Source organism: Manacus vitellinus, unplaced genomic scaffold (genome assembly GCF_001715985.3).
Source record: "Manacus vitellinus isolate BGI_N305 unplaced genomic scaffold, ASM171598v3 scaffold_13_pilon, whole genome shotgun sequence".
Taxonomy (NCBI): domain Eukaryota; kingdom Metazoa; phylum Chordata; class Aves; order Passeriformes; family Pipridae; genus Manacus; species Manacus vitellinus.
In genome coordinates, this window is record NW_021938999.1 from 12,201,845 (window position 1) to 12,227,342 (window position 25,498).

At 38.4% G+C, this 25,498-nt stretch overlaps 1 protein-coding gene across 9 annotated transcripts in view; it reads right to left on the minus strand.

Annotated features, from left to right (window-relative positions):
- Positions 1–1,861: 1,861 nt before the first annotated feature.
- MAGI2 (membrane associated guanylate kinase, WW and PDZ domain containing 2) overlaps positions 1,862–25,498 on the minus strand; it is a 721,242-nt gene continuing 697,605 nt past the window's right edge. For 7 of the 9 annotated variants that reach the window (XM_018068096.3, XM_018068097.3, XM_018068094.3 and 4 more), the window contains 2 exons: positions 24,373–24,511; positions 1,862–4,873 (listed from right to left, as the gene is read on the minus strand). In XM_018068096.3, coding sequence (XP_017923585.2) covers positions 4,071–4,873; positions 24,373–24,511 — 942 coding nt within the window. In that variant the 3' untranslated portion in view covers positions 1,862–4,070. Of the gene's footprint in view, positions 4,874–18,731; positions 18,821–24,372; positions 24,512–25,498 lie in introns of all 9 variants that reach the window. The other 2 variants (XM_018068101.3, XM_018068100.3) reach the window with 1 other exon arrangement.

Genomic DNA, 25,498 nt, shown 5'->3' on the forward strand with positions numbered 1-25,498 from the left:
GAAAAGAAGAGATTCAGAATAGATCTGGTGGTGCTGAGAGCACATAGGATATGAAGGGGGCTAAGCATGAGATGTTTGTGTTCAGCAGAGATGGTACTAATTGGATGGAATCTCATCTTTGATGAAGATAAGCAGCTCTTTGGCAATGCTGATTCATCTGCACATTCAGATGAAAAATATCGGTGAAGAAATGGGGCTATGTTTGAACTCCTGCATCAATTCCTAGCAGGCAGCTATTTAGCTGGGGCTAAATTGTTAGCAGTCTTATCACTGAGGCCATGGAGTAGGTTGTAGCCCATGGACATATGCCCCTCCTGTTTAGAAGACCACAGTGTAGTGAAACAAGTGCAACCTGTTCTCTGTTGTAACTAAATGAAGAATGCTGTCAGTCCAGCAGCTTTCTGGAAGAGAGGATGGCATCTTTGGTGAGACCTTGTGGGAGTTATTAAATTTTATGGCTTTTTTATTAAACTTGTTTGAAAACCTGCTCCTCCAGACTCTGCAGTTTGTGTGGACTTCCTAAAGCAGAGAAACACCTGGAGAAGGAATGAGCCCCAGAGCCCACATTTGCCACTGATTAAGAAAAGGGCTGCACCAGCATCTCTCTATGGGGTTTTACCAAAACTTGTCCCCAAATGTGCATTGCTGATCATAGGTTGGTAAGCCTACTTACACTGCTGCACTGGAGTTTGGAGCAGAGAGTCTGCATCAAAATAAGCATCTATTTCCTTGTATTATTGCACAGGTATGAACAAGAGAGATTAAAAGGGGTCACAGGAATGGCACTGCAATGCAAATGCTGTATTACTATGTTTAAAAGAGAAAAGATGTTATTAACAGAAAAAGTTAGGTTGGATAAGGCTATATGGCTTCAGCACATTTGCCTGCCATACCTCTGGGTCTGAATTAGGCACACACTTGGATTTCGAGCCATGGAAATATCAGCTATTTAAAGAGCAGTAAATGTTTCTTTGAGTATCAAAGATGTTTCCTAATTGCTATGTGTTTATTGTAATGCAAAATGATGTTATTAGTTCAGCTGGTTGAAATTTCCTATGTGGAACATCAATCTTCTGAAAAACAAGGCTCTGCAGAAGTTGACTCAGGTTGTATGAAGGCAAATAATTATTTTCTGAAGAAAATTATACTTTAAGGAAACAGGAAATATTTATTTTTTCAAATGTCACATTTGTGTGAAAAAATATTGCTAGTTTTCCACATCTTACGGTGTCTACAGTCTGTAAACTGATGATTTGTTTTGCCTAACTGAAGGTAGGGAGCATTTTTCTGTTCTGTTCAATGAGGAGTGTATTCAGCCCCAGAAGACTGTCTGGTTACCAATATTTTTATACCCTTGTGGTGTTTTCTAAGACATTATCTCTGCAAAGTAAACTGGAAATGCACTTATGCCCCTTTCATTCAGCTTGTCAATAAAACCTTCCTAGGGCTAGTCAGAACTGCCAGATTTCTGTGGTAAATATGGTATATGCTCAGATTATTTTTTTATATAAAGTGTATGCTCAGAAGTTGTTTCTCAGTGCTGGGAGTCTGTCTACTACCCCTATGTCTCCTGGGACTGGAAGGAGAATAAGAGTTTAGGCTTCTCCACCAAGGAATACATTTCTCTGTGTCTGTGTAGCTCATAGGCCTTAACTTGCCATTATGGAATTTGTTTGGTCACCTACATGTATATTCATAAATTGTACCATTCTTTGGAAATAAGAAATCAAAATGGATAATTTCCTTTTTTGTAAGGCAGTAGCTAATTAACTCTGCTTATATGCATGAAAATGATTGTTTCTCAGGGTAACACTTGTTACTCAAAATTAACACAGACTATATACAATTGAAAAAAGAAAGATTTTTGGATATATATTTTATTTGACAGTGGTTTAGAATATCATACAGTAAACAAGATTTCTGTAAAAGTTAATTTATCCATAGTGGTGCGTTTCATAAAAATAGTTGCTCACTTACAGCCTTTCTGTGACTATTAATACATGGAATTATATTTATAGAGATAGAGCTGTACAGGGTAAATTCACAGCTAACACTACACAGAAATATTATTTGGAATGGGGTTTAGATGATGTGCTGTCTTCACAGGTTATCGATTACAGCCGCATAAAGCAATTACTGCACAAGGAGTAGCTGTGAACTGTGCAAATTAGAGTTTATGCAAGCATAATCTCAACTGTTTTTCAGATTTCATTGTTTGCTTTCTTTATACATAAAAATAAGATACTGGGACGTGCATCTACACTACAGAAGCATTGTCCAAAATCAGATTCAATAAATTAATGGCAAATTATATTGGATTCTAGTTCAGGGGATAAAGATTTATTTTTAAAGATTTATTTTTTTCCCATTAAATAAGAGTTTTATAAACAGCTACATGGACTTGTGCTTTTTTAGAAATTATAAATGGATTTTTCTTTCTAAAAAAAAAAGTTTGAAAGCTGCAAAATCCTTGACTTGAGGCTTTTCAAATAATTGGACAGGAAGAAACATGTCTATAAATTTCACAGTCCAGTGCAATGTTTGAGACATACAGTAATGTGCTAATTTCTTGGAACAAAGCCAATCTCAATCTAGTTTTTCAGCAGAGCATGTGAGGAACTAAGATTGCTAGTGAACAATAATTTTTAAATACGAATTTTTGACAGTACTTAGCTTTATGATTTTTTTTTTTTAAATTACCAATGTATTATTGCCCAGGATTTTGTTTTAATTTTGACAGACGAATAAGCATATGCACACTTACACAGACACACACGCATCTTTTTGAAACAAGATAATGACTGATTGACTGAACTCGGAGTTATTTCCTGTGAAGGCAGACTGGAATGTTTACCTGGCACTTAAGGCTTGAAATTCAAAACAGACAAGCAAGAAAGATAAAAACAAAAAGACAAAAAGAAAAAAAAATTGAGAAAGGGAAAAAATGATAAAATGGAAACAATTTTAAAGATGGAAATATATTGAATTTACTGAATGAGGACACCAACAACTGTATTTCAGAAACCAGTCTAATTATTGTTTACATGTGCCTGAAAGGCACCTGCTCTGCCAAACTGAGGGGATGAAAGGTGACAGTGTCCTAAATAAATGTGGATGGGTATGAAACAAAGCACTGTTGATAAGTGATGCTATCATCTTCTGCAGGAAGGAAAGGCCTTTCCTTAAGGAAACGGCAGCTTTTTCTCTGTAGCACTCCTCCTTTCATTACAAGGGCCTTGCAGACATCTGGGGTTTGAGCCTGACCAATTGATTTGTGTGCTACCTCACAGTACTTGGGGAACCTGTAATAAATCGCTTTTGAGAATAATTTTCAAATACAACTCCACCCTAACTCCTTTCCAATGTACAGAAACATAGTTTGTTCACAAAAATGGCAGTAGAAATGGTATCACAGAAACTAATCCACTGGATTCCCCACTCCTCCCTTAGCGCCCAGTGAACTATGCTACGGGGTACCACGTGGACTATCCCAAAGCGTTAACAGTGGAGACGTGTCATGGGTGTACAGTCCCGAAAGATGCTTCAAAGAAACCCTTTAACCCCTGTCTAGATATGTCGAGAACAATTTATTTACAACATTTTAGCTCCACGAAAAGATCCTCTCTCGCTTTCAGCTTGCTCCGTGCAGTTTTATTTAAGGCGATGTTCCAGTTTGTGATTGCTCTAACTTGTTCCAGTTTCTTGATATAAAGTTTGAATGAAATCCAAGTCCTTCATGCAGTGGGAAAAAAATGCTAAAGCTACACTGCACTATCCTTCTCTGATGTACTGTCCTTCATAGTGTTTTGGTTTCTTCCATAGCTGCCAAAGTCCCTAAAATGGAACTGGGACTTTAGGGTCGATTTTAAATCTCTGTGTTGACTATATGCTTTTGAACTTATTAGATACTGTGCACATTGTCATGGAATTACACACTAATGTTTTCATTCCTCAATGCTTTGTGTATATGTGTGATAGTTAAAATAAATTAAAACAAACCAATGTGAGACAAAAACTAAGAAGAATGTTCTGCGTCAGTTTGAGACAGTTAGAGGGCAACAGTCCCTTGCTTATCTGCTCATGGCAGAAGTACCAGACTTCAGGACGCTAGGTAGCTTATCTGAGCCAGGGATTTTCCATGGCCCTGGGGAGACCGTTGCCTTTCGAACAGTGGTGTTGGTGCTGCGAGTGCTAATGGAGTGGAGATGTCCCTTCCTGGGGAACTCGCTGGGTTTCCCATCAGGCTCCCTCTGGCTGTGGTCCATATCACTTCCAGGCGAGCTGCAGCGGTTGCTACTGTACGTCTTGGTAGCACCTGTATCGATCTTGACATGGTCAGGTGCTGCAGCTGACTTCTTCTCACTGATGTTTGTGGATCTGTGATCTTCTTTTTTGCTAAGAGATCCTCCTCTCTTGCTTTCTGGCTTCCTCAGCCTCCCAAACTGTTCATCACTGCTGGTTCCAGCACACACGTGCTCTCTTGCACCAGCCTCGATCATAATGCTGTGTCCCACCGCTTTGCTTTCTGAGGTGGGCCTGCCACCATCAGTGGTCTTATTTTTGCTTTCTGAATATCCTTTCCAAGAAGCCTCTTCATGCTTTGACCTGTCTACCTTTTTAGGACTTGCTGACCTTTCTCTTTGTTCTCCTAACCTTTTCTTTTTGTGACCGTTCACCGAAAGCTCCTTTGGTTTCCTTACATCATGTTCCCTCTTGATATCCCATGTTGGCTCTAGGCTTATCTGGTGAGAAGGGTCAGAGGGTGGGGCTATGTGTGATGAAGATAATGGTGAGATTATGTCTTCGAGGGAAAGAGCTACTTCCGGCAGACCTGGGGAGGTGGCAGAGGGAGCACTCCAGGAGTTTGGTTCGTCTGTTGTAACAACAAAGAGAAGAGAGTTGAGGGTGTATTCAGCAGCACAGGGTGTGTATTGCACATGCACATGTATTCTGAGCAACACTGATAACCAAACCATATACCAGACTTAAACCCCTCTGTTTCAGGTGAGGTGAAACTCCCAGTGGAGTCAATAGGGAGGAAAACAAAAATAATGTCTCCACCAAAAAAAAAGTTCAGGAGAAGTAAGAAGCTCGTAACTGCAAATGCTGAAAACCCTGGTCTTTTTTTTTCCACACAGGTTCTGCTTTCCTCTGCCTATGTTAAATTATTCTTAAAATAATAAAGGCACGTGCTCATGAAACCAAATTGCCTCTTTTGTAGCTCTATAATGGATTTCTTAGCTGGGCAATATCAGTGCTGTCTCTGAGGACAAATGAGAAAGACTATCTGCCATCTATTAAACATGTCCCTACAAGCATATAATAGTTGACAAGAATTTGTAGCTCAGATAAGGTCATCATTGAATTCTGTCTTATATTTTTTCTAAACAGATATAATATTGCAGTGTTTATGGCCCCACAATTCTTATAGGGTACTTACAAAGCTCTGCCTTTATATCACAGTGTCAGCCGCTGAGTCTCCTGGTCGTGCATTTTGAATTTCCCCTGGTTACTTAGCCTCAACACAATATATTTGGATTGTGCAGATCCTGTTTAATTTCGATAAATAGACATCTCCTTTGCTGAATTGCAATGATTTTCCTAATCCACTGCTAAAAATCAGAATATTCTGAGATGCCTTTCTAATGCATATACATCCTAATTTCTTTTGATTAACATTCTGGCAGACAATGAATCCATCATGATTAATGACAGCATGACTCCTATTCTTACCCATCTACATAGAGGTTAGAGAAATCACTGAACTTGGCTTATGTCATTCTCTGTTTAGCACCATTGCCTGTCTTTGAACGGTATGAGCAATAATCTGTCAGAGACAAAGGACTATCACAGGAATCCATGGAAACGAGGTGGAACTTCTGGCAAGAGCTGCATGTTTCATGTGGGACAAAATGTGACCACCCAGTTAAGAAAACAAGCATGGACTTCTGCAGGTCAGGACTAGTATCTCTCAGTGATATCAACTGCCCTTTGAAAGGTAATGTGTATTTTTTCTCAGTGCTACAACTGCTTTCAAATTTTCATGAGGATGCCCATCTTGAAAAATAGAATGGGTTTTACTGCCCAGCCTGGGATCTGTGGCTTGCTTGACTAAAATGGCACTTTTAAGTTAATAGTTAGATTGAGTAATTGCTGTCTTGCAGATAAAAATAGGAGAGACAATAGTGAGGGGGGTGACGTAAAGGGAAGGAGCAGCACTGTTAGCTGAGGAGCTATTTATTTTCCCAGATGGTATCTGTCATATGCTTTTGCATAATGAGCATATGTGTGGAGAGGATTAGCATTTGAGAGGGATAGAAAGTACACGTTCTGTGTAAGACAAATAAACCTTGAGCTGGGAATCTAAATGGGCTGAGGGTCTCAACTGAATTTAAAAAAAAAAAAGAAATCACACTTTCTTACCCTCCAGTTAAGGCTGAGTAATGTACCATCTGCTCCCTGCTTGGCACTTGAGCAAGAAAAAGATAAAAGGAAGGCTCATGGATGTAGAGTGATCAGCTCCTAAGAGTTTGCTTACAGAAAGCATCGACTTTGATGGGCTTGTTCTTCTGCTCTTCAGCACCACTACCCTGGTACAAGACCACAGCCTGATGGGGGAGGCACAGACCCTACCCTGGCTCTTTTTTGATCTGAAATCCAGGGGATCCCATTCTGTTTAACACTTGAATCAGGGACTGTGCATGGGGCTCAAGTCACTAAAACTATCCTGGGTCTCAGCATAAAGCCGCCTGCGTTCACTAGCAAGGTACCTGAGCCAGCTCTGAAGAAGCCACCCCGAGCTTTAGAAAATTAAGTTTGTACTTTTCATGGCGTCAGCACTTGTCCAGAGGGTAGAGGTGGTGCTGAGGGTCGACCTGACCAATATATTTCTTAATTACAGTCTTATTTCCCAGTTGTCCATGAGATGTTTTTCACTGAATGGCAGTGAAGAGTAGTGGGCCATTATCCAGTCTTGTCCTAGGTTTTGAGAGCTTCTGATTACAGAAATAACTTGTTACTTTGGGTAGTATCAGCTGTACACCAGTAAAAACACCAAATGGCCTGCAGCAGCAAGATGCTTTCAGGTAACAAGACTGCCTCTGTGGAAAATGTGCCACTATGCTCAAATCAGCTGTTCCTCCTCAGGGAGGACAAGCCAGAGGGCCACTATTGAGAAGAATGGTGGAAAAAACACCTCTTGTGGCTCCTCTGAGGCATGAAGGACAATATGGTACCAGTTATTTCTGGGACGCTCAGGGGAAGAGACCTGGGGGTGAGTGGCCTGCTGTTTTATTCCCTAGAGATGAGAGAACTGATTTATTAATGGGCTGTCCCCCAAGACAAGTTTCTTTTTTTTTTCTTATATTTTCTTTTTTTAAAGGGGGCAGAAAAACAACCAAATGTTGCAGTGAGAAATCGTAGCAGGTTACAGTGTACTTCAACAAAAGTGAAGCAGTGTATCTCTTACGTATAGTGATATATAGGCGTGAAATATATATAGTGAAATATAGGCATCTATAAACTAGAATATACCATATTATATGCATTACTGCATTACTGGATCTTATCTCTCCCGCAGAAAACCCTAAAAAGAGGACAACTTGGCCAACTAAACAAGAAAACTGGTAGCCACATCTGTAAGGGAATTTTGGCTGTAGGAGAATCCCAGGTGGGTCACTGGCTGCAGTATGTTTAAAATAGTCTGTATTTCCAGTAGTTGGGGAAAAAAATTGAAATAAAACTATCATTTATATTCTGTGGCAATACAACACTTGCAAGTAAGAACCAAATGATGTTCTTTAAGGTTTAAGTACCATCAATCTGACAGAGCCAAACCCAACCTAACCTGCTTTTTCTTTCAAATGAAACGACATTATGTAGAAAGTCATCCTCAGCCTTAGTAGAAGTTAATGTCAATAAGCTATTGTTGCAATATGTCACTCGCTAGTGAGGAGAATACTGATGTGAGGGTATTGTAAGCGACTTCTCTCTAATGTTTGAACATTATGGGAAAATATAAAAATTACCAGAGTAGTGCAAAATGCAGTAATATGAGTAATTTGTTGCTCAAAAGAAAAACCTTTTAAAGAGCTGTGTTCAAGCCATAAGGGTTCATTTGGACTTGTTCAACCAGCACTAAAATGATTGCTTTTCCATAACTAATACAAACAGGAGAAAAATGCAAAATGTTATCCTGCAGAGCAGCTGAACTAATAATTTCTCTTTATGCTTATACTCAGGTTCTAGCTGCATTTTGGAAAGGTTATTAATATTTCAGAATATTTTTTCTGTTGATCCAAAGTTTTTTATAAAACCTTTATGTTAATTGTGAACATAACCTACTTTTACTGTCTGTTATTCCAACATATCTCAAAGCATTTTGTAAACATTCTAAAACAGAGACAGAGCACCGATTTTATTTTTTTATCCTTTTACCTCTGGGAGGAACTGTTTAATAGAGCATGAACTACTAATGCCCAAACAACTTGCAAGCATATGAGAAGGATATCACATTCAGTTGAAACTGCTGGGGAGAGTTAGGGACAATGTAGTTTTAAATTTGTTTCTGACTTTGTCACCATGGATAACATCCTTATTGTGAGAGAAATTGTTTTTCAAAGGTATACATCTCACTGAAGGCTAATAGATGCCTTCCTCCCTTCCTTGAAGGGATAAAATCTCCCTTGACCTACTAATTTAGACAAAACAAATGAGCTGGGAGCAGCACCATAATCTGTCACTGTGATAGCATTTCATTTGGTGTAATTTAGTAGGTGTTTTCTGGGTGGTTTTTAGGTTCCACAAGCTACTGTCATGCAGGTTGGTGGCACTTCTCCATGGGATGTGTAAGAATGACTCACCTATGACCTGGTTTGCATAACTCCCAGGCAAGGAGTAAATTACTAACTGAGTAAGAGACGCCACAGACACAAGATCTTGAGTGTGTGGGAGGACAAGTAGGAGATGAACACAGCCATTTTGGAAGAAGAGTGATGAGGGGAAAACACCAGGAGCAGCAGTTTTCCATCGAAAGGTTTTTTTGTTTGAGGTAGAACTGCCACATACACGAATTATTTCTTTTGCTATGTCAGCTTACACATGTTCAATGGAATGGAAATGAGGGCACTACTCTCATGTGTCTATTTGATACTCTCCTAACTAAAGCTCACTCTTCTACCTGGATTCAGTGCTTGCTGATGTCTTATGTCTGAATCACTAACAAAAGAAACCTGGCTTTACTGCTAATGGAGAAGAGAGCTCTGCCCATCTTAATTTCTGAGCATTGCCTAGGTACTAAGACAGAGAAAAGAGCTCAGCCTCCTGATAAGTTTATTTAACTTCCTGCATTACTTATATTTTCCTTACACATTGCCTTTCTAAGATTCTGTCAAGTCTAGTCTTGCTGTGCTTATCTACTCTGTCAGGATCTCAGGTCAAAAGAGGTTGGAGCCCTGATTTGTGGATAGGTTCTCCCCTAACATCAAAATATTTCAAATAATTGCTTGGTAGTTTATCAAGGACGTGTGATTTTTCATTTGATATAATTATCAATAAACTATTAATATTAATTTATTGAATAATTCATAGTAATGTTAAGAGTAAAAATTATATCACATTTTATTACTTATGTACAAAATCTCTGCCTTTTTAATTTTCAAATTATGTGAATAATGTACAATATATTAAAGATTTGAATGCTTTCATTAGTCTGAATGAAATGTTTTCTGCAATGTCTAAGCAGCTGTTCTCATATCTTCCTAGAATTATTTTCCTAGGGAATCAAAGAGATTTTGATTAAATAAAAAATATGATACTTTATTCCCTCCCACCCCGCCCCATTTTTTGTCTGAAATTATGGATTGCCAGGAGGTAGCAAACAGTTCTTACAGATGCTGCTAATAACAAAAATGGGACAAATTGTCCCCTGGTGAGTATCCACTAATGTTGGCAGTGTTACATCAGGAATGCATTTTGCTCTTTCTCATTATAGCTTGACATGTCTTTGATATTCCTGATTGCATTGGTCTCCTGCAGCTTTTCTTTAACACTCTCTGAGGAGGGATATTTCAGAATATGTAAAGAATCTTTAATCTTTTATCCTGGAACTTCCACAATCTAGACATACAGCACCCTTTGTCTCATGAAATAAATGATTCTCTAAGGTTTTGATGGTTAGAAGAACCCTTGGTACTTTCTGTCCAGCTATCAGCTTTATGGAAACGTGACACTATATGCCACCCTTTCCCCCAGCCTCTCCCAGAAAGTGAGTTGGTAATGGACTCTGCCCCCACCTTACAGGCTGCCTGTACTTCTGACTATAAACTTGCACTTCTTGTTAATTATTCAATATGCTATGTAAATGTTTTCTCACAAATTGCACTTTGCTTAGCTTAAAATTACACTTTACTTGCCTCCCCTTTCACTGAATTCATCCCCATTCAGATCCCTGAACACCAATAGCTCCGGAAGCAAACATCAATGGATTTAGGCACCTTCTGCTGTGATATGGTCCTTTGTTTGGTCAATCAGTGTGGACACAACCAAGTGGGATAGCCTTTCCATCATTAGCACTGCTCCTACGGTTTTCTAAGCTATGATGGTAGTGTGCTATGGGTGCAAAGTGATAATTCTATGTACAGAAATGACACACATTCCAAATACATTTACAAAAATAAATCCAGGTTATATTCAGTTTTTTTAGTATATGAACTACTTCTACTTTCCCTCACATGCAGTTAAGTGATCAGTTTAGTATTCTGAAGTTTTGTTTCTGATAAAATGAAAATCTAATTTAATTCATTGCTATCTCAATGTAACCCCATTCATTATACTGCTTGCCTGTTTGTACTTAGTAGACTGGTGACTCATGGAGACTCTGGATATTTAGAGAATTTTGTAAATGTAACTTTAAATGTAGCTTTGCTCAAGAGTAGAATCTTTCTGCTTTCTAGTAATTTGGGTTTTTTTGGCTTGACACATTTGTCTTTGCAAGGTTTGAGGATGGTCGGTCAGGGTAACCAGATTTAGTTAACAAAGCCATGAAAGACTACAGGAAAACAAACATGCATAAACAAACATGCATCTCAGTCCCAACATCTTTTACTTTTAAATTTTGTGCTCAGCATTTTCACAAAAATAGAATGATTCATTAAGAAAGACTGACATTTGGAGTATGAAACAATGCCAGACCTAGTCTTTCTGTCACCAAAGTCATTATGCATTTCTATTTTTGTCACTGGTCAAATACTGGAAGAGATGGGCACCACAACTACTATTGGTGGCATGGCTTCTACAGACATCCACAAGCACTGAAGAGATGTCACTGTAAATGATGTTTAATTTTACATCCAGAAAATTCAGTCACTGACCTATTCCAACATTGGGAAGCACAACTCTACATCCTGCTTGGCTCAGTTCCCAGTGCCATTGATACTCTGATGCCCTACTTCTTTTCATGTTACTGATCATTACCGATGAGCAACAATTTAGTTCCTTTGGGTTCATTATATCCATTTTCCATTGTATACTTTACCTAATTATTAAATGGAAGATGCCCTAAATATTTTTACAGCAGATATGGTCCTTACACAGAGTCCTCGCAAGGGCCATCTGATGAGGCTTTGAATGATCTCAGCTTAGGTAAAATTCACTTTTATTACCTTTTCTGTACTTGGTATAGACTTTTTTAGACAAATGCTTTCATGTTCAGAGATCTAATTTGAGAATTACTACAACAATTCAGACAGAGCAGATTGTTAGCTATGCTTGAAAGACCAAATCTAGAGAAGCTCAAGAGATGTTGCTTGGTTTTCAAGCTAAGGGAACAGAGAGAAAGGGAAAATTTAAACTTGGGGCAGAGAAACCAAAACTGTATTCTGTAAGGAAAAAAAATTAAAAATCCTTTAGAAAAATGTGGAATGTTTTCTTGAAACAAGAAAACCACACACATTGATTTGTGTTTGCTTTAATCTGTAGCAAGCACTATGGATGAAAGCACTTTTCAATTTTTTATGTAACATATTCTTTAAATATGGTTAACAAAGAAACATGGGAAGTGATTGATCTGACTTGGAGAGTTCGCATTCTTATTCTGTACTGGCTTTGATCCTACATTATTATACCCAGGACATTCTCAGTAAATTCCTTTCCCTGAGTTAGTTCTTTAATTATGGCCCTGCTTCATCAGTATTTTACTGTCCCTACCATTTGAGATAATAATTTAATTGCCTCACAGGGTCATAGAGAGGTGTCTCAAAAGACCTCTGGAAATAGATGTGGGCTCTTCTGTTGAACACGTACACAACCAGTGCTGGGGAGCTCCTTATGGGAAGCCCTTTTGGAGGCTGTGGATCGAAGCTGAGTGGATGAACACAGAGATCTATGCCCATGATCCCACATCAGACGCTTTTTAGCAAACACAGGCCACTGCAAGTAAGTGGCCTGAGACATTTCAGCCTAATACAGGAGATGGTTAATGAATTCAGAAGCACTCAAAGTTTCTGCCCTGGAGAGCAGTGGACTGGATGCCTCCGGGACTTGGGGTGCTGCTTTAGCCCTTTCCCTACAGCTGGGCCACAAAGCATCATCCAGGAGTTGCACTCTGGGATGGTGGAGCGAGAAGGGCAGAGGCAGCACCAATTGCAAATCCCTCTATGGACAAAGCTTGCCTTCACCTCATTAATGGTGTTTTTTGTGTTACTCTGCCACTGTTCACCGCTTAAAAATAAATCACATCCATAAGCAATTTGCTGTGATTTTGTAATAGCACCCCATCTCTACATCATTTGGATCTCTCCAACAACATCAGTTACACCTCACAACAGGGTTGAGATTTAACACTGCCCTTGCAATAGCAAGAATGGAAAAGGGTATTTTTCCTATGCAGAGAAAAGTTAGCCAAAGCACAGAATGGGAGAGGGGAAAAAATAAAGAACCACACTTACAAACAGGTTGTGTTTCAGAAACAGGTAAATTAATTTAGTGAATCAGTTTACTAATTTACTGTAATAGTCTTCTGGCTGTGAATCTTAAGGCCAGATGATTATGAGTACACATTCTCATTTCAAGACCCAGTTTAGTTTATTCAATAGATATGGATATAGTAAACAATCCTATCCTTTAAATATTTAAATCATCACGCTCAGTTATCTGAGTGAATTTGGCAGATTTGATTTTTCCTTGAATCAAGTTAATCTATCTGCATAAATATTGCAGGATTACTCAGTAATACTGAAGAAGCTGAAAGGAAGAGCTGCAGCCTGTACAGTGCTTTTATCTCCTGCTGCAAGGTCCTCACTGCAGTGGCAATGTTAAGTCTGTGAACAACTTAAGTGCTAGTCTTGAGTGATGCTGCCCTAACCACACATTATCATTCACTAGGTCCTTGTGACCACTCATATATTTATCAGATCACAGCTATTCAGGTAAAAGAAACTCATGCCTTCAGTAAAGAAGGTTTTATTTTTTTTCTGTGTGGTCAGCCAGTAGAGTAGAACTGCAGAAACCTCAGTGGTTCTCTTCCAGAGCCATGCTGGAGCTGGAAAATCTACATGGGAAGTTAGTGTATAATTAAAAAAGATAATGACTTTAAAATTAGTTTTTATTAATAGAATTAAGCCACATTAAGTCATAAAAGGTGTTCATAAATATGTTAATAGGATGTGTGGTATTAATGAAAAACATTCTGCAGAGACTGAATAATTGAAGAGTTGGATATTACACATATAATTAAACTTAAATATTAAAATTATTAATTATCACAGCTAAAATGAGTGTTAACAGTAGGCAACACATTCTGTCAGGTCAATAAATAGCTGTCACTACTAAAAGTATGTAGATAATATATAAAATTTACTTAATAAGTGAGGAAGTCAGAGCCTTTTGACTGTATATGAAACGTCCCTAGACAGTTGTTTCTGGCAGGCGCTGAGGTTCTCACTTACAAGCTCAGCAGGAACTTAAACAAAACACACAACCAAGTTTGAACTCAGGGCACAAAGCTCATGAACCAGTAGTTGTGTTCTGCTTAGGGCAGAAGCTGTAGAAGTAGTTTAGGGCCTCTAGTCAGTGAAGGTGCAGAGCTGACCCTGGGACCACACTTGCTGTCGGGGTTGTTGTGGTATCTGATATCTCTGGGACACTGAAACAAATTTATCTGAGAACCAAATAATGAGATGGAAGTGCACAAATAAATGAATGTCACGTTGCAATATTCAGCTCCTAATGAGTAAACACAAACTACATGGTGTTAGAAAACCCAGATGTTCAAAATTCTGGGTTGCATATGTGTTGCTGTTGCTCAACAAAATACAACATGCTCTATGGACATGTTTGTTAAGCATCGGTTGGAGAATCACAGTTACCTCATACTGTCAAAGTAAAAAACACACGCATTTCATTTCCTAAGGTTTTTTCCCCAAGCTAGGAGTAACAAGCAATGAGAAATCTGATAGAGGCCACAACCTCTGCTAACCTTTCCCTGCAGATGGGCCACAAGGCATCATCCAGGAGTTGCACTCTGGGATGGTGGAACGAGAAGGGCAGAGGCAAGACCAATTGCAAATCTCCATGGACATAGCTTGCCTTCACCTCACTAATGGTTGGAATAACAGCTTTTTTGTGACACTCTCTGTGTGATCATTTATATTCATCATATTTTTGATGCCAATGACAAGAAGTCATGAGAGGCCCTGTTAGTTTAATTTAGTCTTGGGCATCACAGCATCAGGCTACTGGCAAGACTTTTCTGATACATCTTGATTGGATGGTACAGGAATATTCCTGCATTGTGCCTTCATATTGCTCCCTTCGATTCATAGCTTTCTGTGGCAAGGATACCACTGCAGATATGTAGGGAAGCTAACTATGTTTAAGAACAAGTTGCAGTGATGAAGTCTTATTATAAATTGGGGGCTTGAGGCAAATGTGAGGGACTGTGAAATGAGCAGCAGGAGAGGAATTTTCTGGGATATTATGCTGCAACAGAAGACTGGACTTAATCCTATGGCAAGCTGCGAAGACACAGGAAGTGTTACCGAATTCCTGTTTTCCCTATTTATCTGGATTACAGGAAGAAAGGAAAAAACTGATACTGTGGAGACAGAGGGATGGTTGTGTTCTTTCAGGTCCTGTATTATCTTCTAGTATTGTCAGATGGATGGAAATACAGGAAGTCATGAAAAGAAATATTAGAAAAAGATTTGTGGGTGGGACTTTCCCCTCATTGGCTGGTAAATCTGCTTGCCACTTTATGTGAGCAAAACCAGAGATTATATTTGTTCATCTGTTTTATTCACTGGAGTTTAGCTGTAATTATCTACACTTTACACCATATTAGTAAATCTACTCCAGAATATTATATTATAATAATTAAGCCTCAGTAATAAGAGAACTTGCTCAACAGCCTTATTATTAGATCTTTGCTCAGATGTGGGGGGACACTGCCAATTTTGGTGTGGATTATAATGAGTGTGGATTAGTGAGGTTCTGCTTTAATAATAATACTGAGTAGTCGACTAGGAATTTTAATCTTTAAAGTGCTTCTCAAGCATTAAATAATTAATCCCCATAACACTCCCATGAGATAGGTAGGTAAATATTACTATCCCTGTTATATAGAGGGGGGAAGCCTGTGGTAGAGTATTCAGATAGACTGGCCAAAGCCACTGGGAGGGTAATTGCTAAAGAATGTTTAGGACTATGGAAAGGACCCAGTATTTTTGCATTTAAAAAGTAAGGAAAAGGTAGTGATTTTCTGGAGCTCAAAAACATTACCCCAAAACTGAAAATGTCTTCCCAAGTGTCCCTCTTTTTTTCAAAACTGTGTTTTCTATTTCTATATCAAGAGATACCTATGTAAGAGTTCTACTTATCTTTTAAAATAGAAATTTGCTGTAAGACAGAAATAACTATAGGCACCCACTTATACATACACATCCACTGTTATTTAATAGAAGCATGTTCTGTTTTTCTGCCAGCTGCTACATATCTATTAAATACTAAAGACATGTTTGTTAAGTAGGTTTTAATATTCAATTTTGCCCTTGAATAGTTTTTACCCATAGCAATAAAACATTGTAGAACCTTTGGGAGCCCGTATTCAAATTGCCTGATGGTTGTAGACCAATTTTATTAACCAGTATATTGGTTCATTTAGTTATGGTGTGTTTTTTTTTTTTTTAACACACCACAGATTCCTGAAATTAAGTTGGTATTGCTAGAAATAAGAAGGTGGTATTGGAAATGCAGCAGGAATATGAATGAATGTTTGCAGTTCCACCAAGGTGGTCACAGACAAAAAGGGCACTTTTCCAAAATGGCTATTGATTTTTACACTGGCATCAGATGAATGATATACAGGGTAGTTCAAGTTTTGAATAACACCCAATCTCAGCTCTAGAGATTTCTAAAACGAGCATTAAAATAGGATGAATGGGATCATCTGATCAGTACTCTGAAAAGGCAGGAATATCTTCAAAGTACAGGTCAAGATGCTTTAACCATTTATTAAACAAACATAAAAGCTTCAGATATTCTAATGGAGTGAAAGAAACAGAAAAATGCATCAGACTGCAGACTGGAGATTTCTGAAGGATATAACTATATTCAAACAATAAAACCACAATATAAGATCCCAATTTCTAATCTATTTTTTTTTCCAGTATAAATGCAGTGGTCACTAGTAAGGGCTACCAAATCCATGGTGCAAGGAAGCATAGGCAGGTATCACTTGATCAGCATGTACCTTCCAAACTACCTGCATCTCTCTTGTGCTATATCTAAGTTCAAGTAAGTCTGCTGATCATCTTCCAGAAGTGATTATTCATACAAAATGGAACAATTCCTTTGGGTGAAATGTGGGCTCATAACGGACTGCACTACAACGTTATGGTAGGGCCTCTCCTAAGGCATACTAGATTGGTCAATATATCTGTTCTGCATCAGGAAATTTGACTGCTTGCTCAGTGATCTCATGAATCGGCCACATTTTTGGTTGGGATAAGCCCCATCAAGATAGGCTCTTTAGGAAAATCCTTCCCCTCCAAACTCTTGCATTAAAAACACAGGAAATGGAAACATTTTATAACAAACATATTTTCATTTGACATGACATTGTTTTTTTATCAATCAAGTATTTCAGTTTTGATGTTGACCAGAACTAAAGTGCTTTTGACTTTCTGGGTACATTTTACTGAGAAAAAATTTCTGTTGTAACACTTTCTGCCAAATAAATAATGAGAACGATTCACAGCTGTGTGACTGTGCAAAATAACTTTAGCTATATTTATAGAGGATTTACATTTCTATTTATTTTAGGAAAAACACTTATTTCCTGTGTACGTTATGCTACAGGAGGACAAATAAAGATGATACCCAGAAAGCTGTGGTTATAAACACATAGAACTTGGGCTGGAACTGCAGTTCATTGAACTGACAACTGGGATTTGCAAAATGGCCCTAATGTCAGCCTGGTTATCCAACCTCACAATCTCTCTGAGCTACATTTAGTGAAGAACAAAGCAGAGGTAAGGTGAGAGTACAAGCAATGGTGCAATTTGCACTTCTACCCTTTGTGGCTAGGAGGTCTTTGATGGTGACATACACACTTGAACTACATGGGTACATTTCCAAATACCCTTATATGTGCCCAGCTCTGCAGCAGCAAAGTATAGGCAGGTGCCTGTGTTCAAAAAATTCTTATTTATAGACACAGATTAAGCTCTAACTGGAAACACATGCAAGCAATTGACTACATTATCTGGATTTGCACCCACAAGACTGAAAACTTAAAGCACAACTTCCTGCCAGGGTTCTGGGGGCAGGAATTCTGTGGGCATCACGCTGGGGGAGCTGCTTGAACCTCAAAGGCTGGAAGAACACCTTTGGGTAAAACTCCTTTTCTATTTCCAATCTGTCTAGTTCAACATGTAAAACTGTCCTTATAATTGTAGCAAATATACTACATTGTGCAAGTCAGCAGCACACAGAGCTGAATGCATCTGAACACTTCTGTGTTTTCTGTGATGACAGCAATCAATAAGAAAATAGAAAAAATGGGTTTTCCTTTTCCTTTACTTTCCAGGTATCATATCTGGGCCATGACTCTGTATTACAAATTAGATGTATCTGAACAATCTGTGCAGTTGGATCTGATTCTATGAAGAAAATGGCTTGAAATCAAGAGCAAAGTGCTTTGTGTGAATTCAGCATAACCATGGCATTTAAAAAATGAGTGTTGCCTTACAGCATGTTTCAAAAAGTCTTCACTTTTACCTTAGCTATTTCTTCAAGAGGCTGCATATAAATATTGTTTGAGATCGGCATCTAATTTCCACCTCCATATTATTAATACTTTTGCAAGCCAAGTTCCATAAAGACTGGGAAAATTATGGCTTTGATTCTCAAAAGGTTAAGATTTTCTACCTGAAAAGTCATATTCAGAGGATAAATTTTTGTCATGAGAAAAAGTGGATATATAGCAGACCTATGACAGTGTTCCTTACACTAGCAGCAGTGTAACATGAAGAACTTATTATTTAGGATATTAAAAGACACTTGTAGAATTCATAGCTGCTTTGATGACTAAGATAATCAGTTATGAAAGAAAAGCTGAATACTGTAGAAACTATTAAGTGAGCTAGCATGTCAGAAAAAGTTGGAAAATACTCAATTAACAGTTGTGAGAAACAAAAGCGTATTAGAAAGATAATATACATGCAGAGTTTACAAACCGTGTCTTTAGGGTGGCCCAATAAGTAGAAATATGGGGACCCATGCTTGTCACTTTTCATGCACATGGAGAGACTGGAAGGTACCATTCCTAAAGGAAGGGGAGGAACAGCCTAGGACCAATCATTAGAATTAACAGAACCAGTGACATAAAGACATTTTACTATTGTTAGAGCAGAGAATTCTTAGTAAGTTTAGAACGACTGAGTAAAAAGCTTATATGTAACAGGAAAGAAGTATTTCTGTAAAGCTAAGACAAATAAGCATGCTGTAAGTCTAAATATTAGTGGATTACTGAAACTACTGTACATATATATTTCAGGACATAGATTCACCTGGACTATGGATATAGAGTACATCTTGAGGTGCTTCCTGAAGGAGTCATAACAAATCAAAAGCAAAGGGTTTAAAGTGTTTAAGAACTGTGCCAATTTATTTGTATGAAAAATCCTTGTATTGGTATCAACTCTGACATTTTTTGGTTTTGTTGATGGGGTAGTGCTGAAACAGGAGCTAAGAGTTTCTTCAAGGCCCTTCAGAAATGACTTACTGCTAAATAACTTGTACCTTTTATCTGTTAACCAGCAATTTGTGTATGCTGAAACTTTACTTCTCACATACAAAACTCTTCCTGCCTTAAATAGACAAAATTGAATCTAAACTCTAGTTCTGTAAAATCACCTGAGTCTCATGAACCCATGGGGTGAGTTGTGTACATAACTTAGCATTGTGTGAAGCAACAGAGACTCCAAAAATACACAATTCAACTCCAGGACATGTCTTTTAACAAAGCCAAACAAAGCAGGGGGAGAGAGGTAAAGGGACCATTGTTGTGTAAATCCATAAAGCACCAACCATCATCACGACACAGATTCCTTGTTCACCAAACCTCAAGGATTCCAGTTCTCATGGCTCTGTGTGTTTGAGCATTACATCATGAGCTAGCACACTCAGGGCTAGATCCATACTTCAACACAGGACAATGGAAAAGTTTTCCAAAATCTCATTGTGAATGGTCTGGAGTCTCTAAAATCCTGCTTCCTGCAGGAGCTCTTAAGCAACTTAAAACAGAGTGGAACTTGAGTAGAAACCTGATATCAAACCTGATAAGATGATTTTGTAGTCCCAAAAGTAGGAAGATGTTCCTCACAGGTGAAATTCAGTGTTTTTTGCTCCTTCCAGAGTGCCAGACAGAAAGCATCCGGGGCAGGGAGGAGGGATAGAGTCCATCTACAAGTGCTAACTGTGCCTCAGCCGTCACCTTTTTACCCTGTTTGCAGTAATTTGATTATAGACTCATTACTTTCAGATACTTCTAGGTACTTATATATTTTAATGTAGCAGTGAGTAATGAAAATTCCAGTCAGGAAAGGCCAGGAGCAGTAAGACAGAAGAAGCAAGCTGCCAGGACTGCTGGGATGGAGAATGAAACATCCCAGGCTTTCCTAGGTACCTTCCTCCAAAGGTATTTAGAGAAAACAGTAATTGTTCTGAGAGAAAACTGTAGTTTTCTGAGGCTGATTAGAGGTAACTTACCTCTTGCAGAACTCATTGCTGGATAAAGACTTATTTGTCAGTTTTACTTCCTTTTTAATTTTACTATTTTGGGATTTTGTGAACAGTTTTCTCTCATTTTACTTTTAGGGATGGCACTTCATCCCAGTGTTTGGCTATACAAAGTACATGTTCTTCTTATGATGTTTATACAGCAGATTTTTGGAAGTGCTGCACACCCAGTAGCTCCTGCTGAAAGTCAGTAACCTCTTAGGTAGGTGCATACTCAGGGAATTAGGCAACCATTGCAAGGAAAGTCTTGGTCTGTCATTTTATTCAAATATTTTTTAATGCCTGTCTGAGAAGTGCTCAGTGCTACAGTGATGACTGTGAGTTTTGTGTCCTGTGACATGTTTGAAATCTCACACTCCCTCCAGCCAGACTTCTCAGGCATTACATATGTTTCAGGATCAGGATTCCCAGCAGTACTCCTAGTCTTCCTTGCACAGTAATGTGATTTCTTACTACGACTTGGTTCTCTGGAGAACACAGCTGGCAGACTATTTGCTATGAAACATGATGCTGATGTTCTCCGGGTTTGGATGAGCTGCAATAATTCACCTTCATTGGAAGCACAGTTCCTCTGGCTATCCCTACCCTCAGCAAACATGTTCTGAGATGCTGGGTGATAAAACAGCTGTTTTCTAAGCTTCTTTTGTTGCACCCTGCAGTCAGCGATTGTTTTGGAGCATTAATCATATCTGTGCTTGTTCCCTTACATTCTGATGATACCATACATGCTACAAAGGGGATTTCTACCTCTGAAGTGCTCTTGGATCTCTGGCATTTGTTTTCAAGCAAAATCAGCAGTTGGAGTGGAGGTAAATTATGCATTTGCAGCACACTATTTCTTACCCTAGGTTGGAATAGTGCTTCAGCTCAGCCAGAATTTTCCAAGATGTACAGATTTCCAGGCATTATAAACTGACATAACTCATTCAGGAGACCTACACCCTCCCAGGAGCTTGTTCTTTGTTTCTTCCCTACGTGCTTTCTTCTTTTCAATACGCATTCTTTTCTTTCACAGATCACTTTCTTACAGTTGATGATTTTCCCTTAACAATGCGTTTACTGATGTCAATCACATCATCATTCAAACACTGATATTTCTTGCACTTAAATATATACCACCATATTTTGTACTAACAGAAACATTGCACTGAGATTTAAAATTTAAAAATTGATTGTATTGTACAGGGAAAATCAAGAAGTTGGAGACTGAAAGATGATAATGTGATGGTTTGGGCTGGTTGGTTTAAGTTTCCTCTTTTTAATGCTGTACATCTAAATGCTGCTGCTGTTGGAAATATCTTTAAGCGACATTACTACAACTGACTTGGGAAGTCCCTGACCATTTTGCTTGTCAGATACTGAGAGAGAATATCCAGGAGAGGACCCTGCTACACTTGCACTGTTATTACATTTCTCCCTAGGCTTTTGCTACACACCACCATCGCAGTCCTGTTACTAGCTCAGTCCTCCAGCCTTGCATTTTTATGCTCAGCTAAGTATTATTTCCCACTGATGGTCTCCAGAGCTGGACCCTAATGAGAATAAGAAATATTTCTGACATGTTCTTGCTAAAAAAAAAAAAAAGAAGCTGATTTTTTCGGTAAAAAGAGCTCCAATTAGTTGTATTACATTTCAGCTGTGAAATTCTGACAGGAAGAGAGCTACTAAATACTGACTAGTCCATATGCTGTTCTCAGAACCATTTTATCCTCAAACTTCTTTGACATTTTATGTCACAGTCTTCTCTGCATTTGGTTTTCCATTATCTGGAAAGGATGTTCTTTCTGGAGGTCTCTAACAGATGTTCTTTGCAGCATAATGGCTTACCCTTGAAATATGACCTTCTTCAGATGTGGTCTCTCCAGTATTAATCATTTCTGCTGGTTAATTTCTGTTTCTAGCTTAAAATTAAAGCAGGATGCTGTTGGATTTTAGGGGCACCTTGTTCTTAGAGTATTTCTCATAGCTTTGGGAAATGACCAAGGGAGGACTTCAACATCTGAAGTAACTCCTGAACACTTTTTCAGTGCAGTAGGACAAAGAACTTGCAAGCACAGCTAGTTAGTTCTCCCATTTGGAGCTGTAAGCTAGGGATGCAGCTAGGAAAATGGTCTGATTAAACAGCACTTCTTTGGAGCAACTTTTATTTTTCAGTATTCTGCATTTTTACTCAACTAATGCCAAGTATTCCAAATGCCTTTCCAAATGGCGAGCTTGGCTTTAAACAATACTGCAAAATCACTTTGTCTCTTTCTGTTAGCACTAAAGCTGTGTCTGGATTTCTATATGCATTTTTTACTTGTGATCTTCTGTGGTAGGGAAGGTTTGTGCACATTTACACCTTTTGGAAGATTTGTTTTCCCAAAGTAATGCTATTTACACTGAAATTTTTTTACATCTATATAAATTTTCTTATGATTCTGGAATAATATACAGATTTATAAGATTATATAAACAATGGAAATCAATTTTGGATTTGTTTAAGTGCCATTCAGAACTGGGATCTTAAGAAAGATTTGGAATGGGTCTGAACTACAGTTGATTCTTTGCTCATAGCAGCCTCATGGATCTATTAAATTGTTTGCTGAGGAACTAGAGAACTGTTGGTAAATGGTTCTGCTACTTGAAAAGGATTACTAATCACTTTATCAGTCCTGGATGCTTGTTTGTTCTTTCATTAAAAATGATCCACCTCTCCCCACAAAAAAGTTTTGGAGATGATCTGAAATTCTCTTGGAGGACTCTCTGAAAGGATTATACACCGGATATTAAATGTTTTAGTACCTTTTTATCAGAACCCCTGAAAACCACTTTGGCTTCGTTTCTACTCACCAAAAGTATAATTCACTAACTTTATCACCAGATGAGTGGGTTATGGCCCACCCTTTCTGGCCTTATTCAGAAGCTCTTGAAAGCTGGAAAAAACACCTACACTGTCCTAAGTATTGGCTTAGTCACAGAATTAGCTCCAGCTTAGAGAATATAATGGTGCAATTACCATATGTACTGACAGCCAGGAACACACTGACTTTCGGTGGAGCTGACTTAATGAAGAGAAATAACGAATTTATGTTGGCAACAAAGACTGACCTGAACCTACAGTTAAGCCCAAGTATTACTCTGAATTTTCAAATGTTACTGTAATTTCTGATTCTAATAGGAAAAGATGCTGGAACTTCAAAAGTAACACAAGAAAGTTTAATAGAGTTTTGGACCTCCTAGCATAAAGAAGTAAAGGACTATTCATTAAAAAATAACCCTTTTCCTGAGAGATATAAGGCCCAGAGGTGCACATCATAGAACTTATGTAAATATATAACCTGATTTCAGAGTAAACCCTGATTTCAGTTTTAAAAAAGAGATTTTTGTCTTTGAAATTACCTTTGGATAATTTATTTTTACTTCCTGTCATTGCAGTTATGAAATAAGGTTTCTACATTATCTAAATGACTTACACTTTTTTAAATACTCAAAAAAGTCCCCAAAGTCCCTCTGAAGCAAAATATGAGAAGAATAGATCCTGTTTTCTCACCACAATGAGCAAAGTCCCCTTTTAAATTGAGAATTGGCTTCTACTTGATCATCCGTGTATATCGTCAGAGATTATATAATGGGTAAAGTTGTCAAAGAAAGCAGTACATTCCTGTAAATATTTTGTGTTTCAACTTGAGCCCCTCAATTTCATGGCAACAAGATTACCTGCTGTGATTGAAAATGCACAGAGAAGTACCAATAAAGGAAGAAAAGGAGAGTTTATGGACAAATCAGCAACTCCCAGCACACTCAGAGATGTCCCCTAAAAGGTTCAGAGTGCTTCCTCCAATGCACATCTTACAAACCATTGCCTGTGTCGGGAGGGCAGCAGGCGACAGTGATGTACACACATACATGGTCTTGGCTAAGCAAACACTTAGACGTGTGAGTCCACCTCTACTCAGGTAAACACTTAAGCCCATACTTAATATGCCCCAGGAAATTACACTATATAAATATCTTCAATTGCCACTTAACTCAAAAGCAATATAATTAATTTATATAGGTTCATGCACATAGAAAAATGTAAAGATAAAAACCCACCATATTCTGGGACCTGGCCTGTTCCACGTTTCAACAACAGTCGCACTCTCCTGCCACCAGACTTGATTAGCTCTATTGCTCTGGCATGTGTCATGTCCCTTGTGCTTTCTCCATTGATTTCAATTATTTGATCTCCTACCTGTCAGGTAAGAAGAATATTGAGTCAGACAGAATTGCAGTAAAATGAGCATTTCAGAAAGAGACATATTCAATGGATCACAGGTTACTTGAATGACAGACAGACACATCAAGGTAAATTTGTTCCTGTCTGTCTGAGGGATATTACTGGCAGATCAAATAACCTCCAAAGTGGATTCTGAATATGGTAAATCAAATGCTGCTTGTCTTCTGCTGAAATCAGTGTAATGCCTTTGTAACTTGCCTCACATCTTTTACATGTAAGAGGTTTTTGTTGAATTGCTTGATATGTTGGAATCACTGGAACATTATCTTTGCTACACCTTAACTTGCAGTGTTGTGTGAACCTGAGAAGAACTTTGTTTTAACTTGGTGAAAAAAGAGAGGTTCAAAGCACAAATACAAACTTCCATCATTTGAATATCTAAATCTTGGAACTAAAGTTTCACACCAAATCAAGAGTTGTTATGAACCACACTATTAAACAAAGAAAGGTTAGTGCTATGGCACAGGACATGCAGGTTTGCTGGAGTTCAAAGAGCATGCTTTGAACTATTTCAACCACAGAAGTATTTTGCTGGGAGTAAGCACAGCCTGTGGCTGAGCTGTCTAGTTCGAGCAGCCAACTCCAGGGCTCTAATTATGGATTTCTGCTACTCATCTCCTGGCCAGCTTTCCAGTCAGAGTTAGCTTCATTATTATTTTTCTGCCTCTATTTCTACAGCAGTAAAATGTGGCACTGATGTCTGTGCCTCTCGTGCACCACAATTTCCCTCCCAACTTTTCCTCCAACCTGCATGTTTTGGTTTTGGCTGGCTTTTGACACTAGAAACCTTCTCCCTGTGCAGGGGAGCAGTTGCTTTCTGCTGTGTCTAGTAAGCACAGCAGTCAACACCTGTAGGGAGCAGAAGCTGTACTGCTTGTTCAGTGTTGTGATACCACAGCTGTCCACTCACTTTGAGAAAGTTAAACAAGGAACATGGGGAGG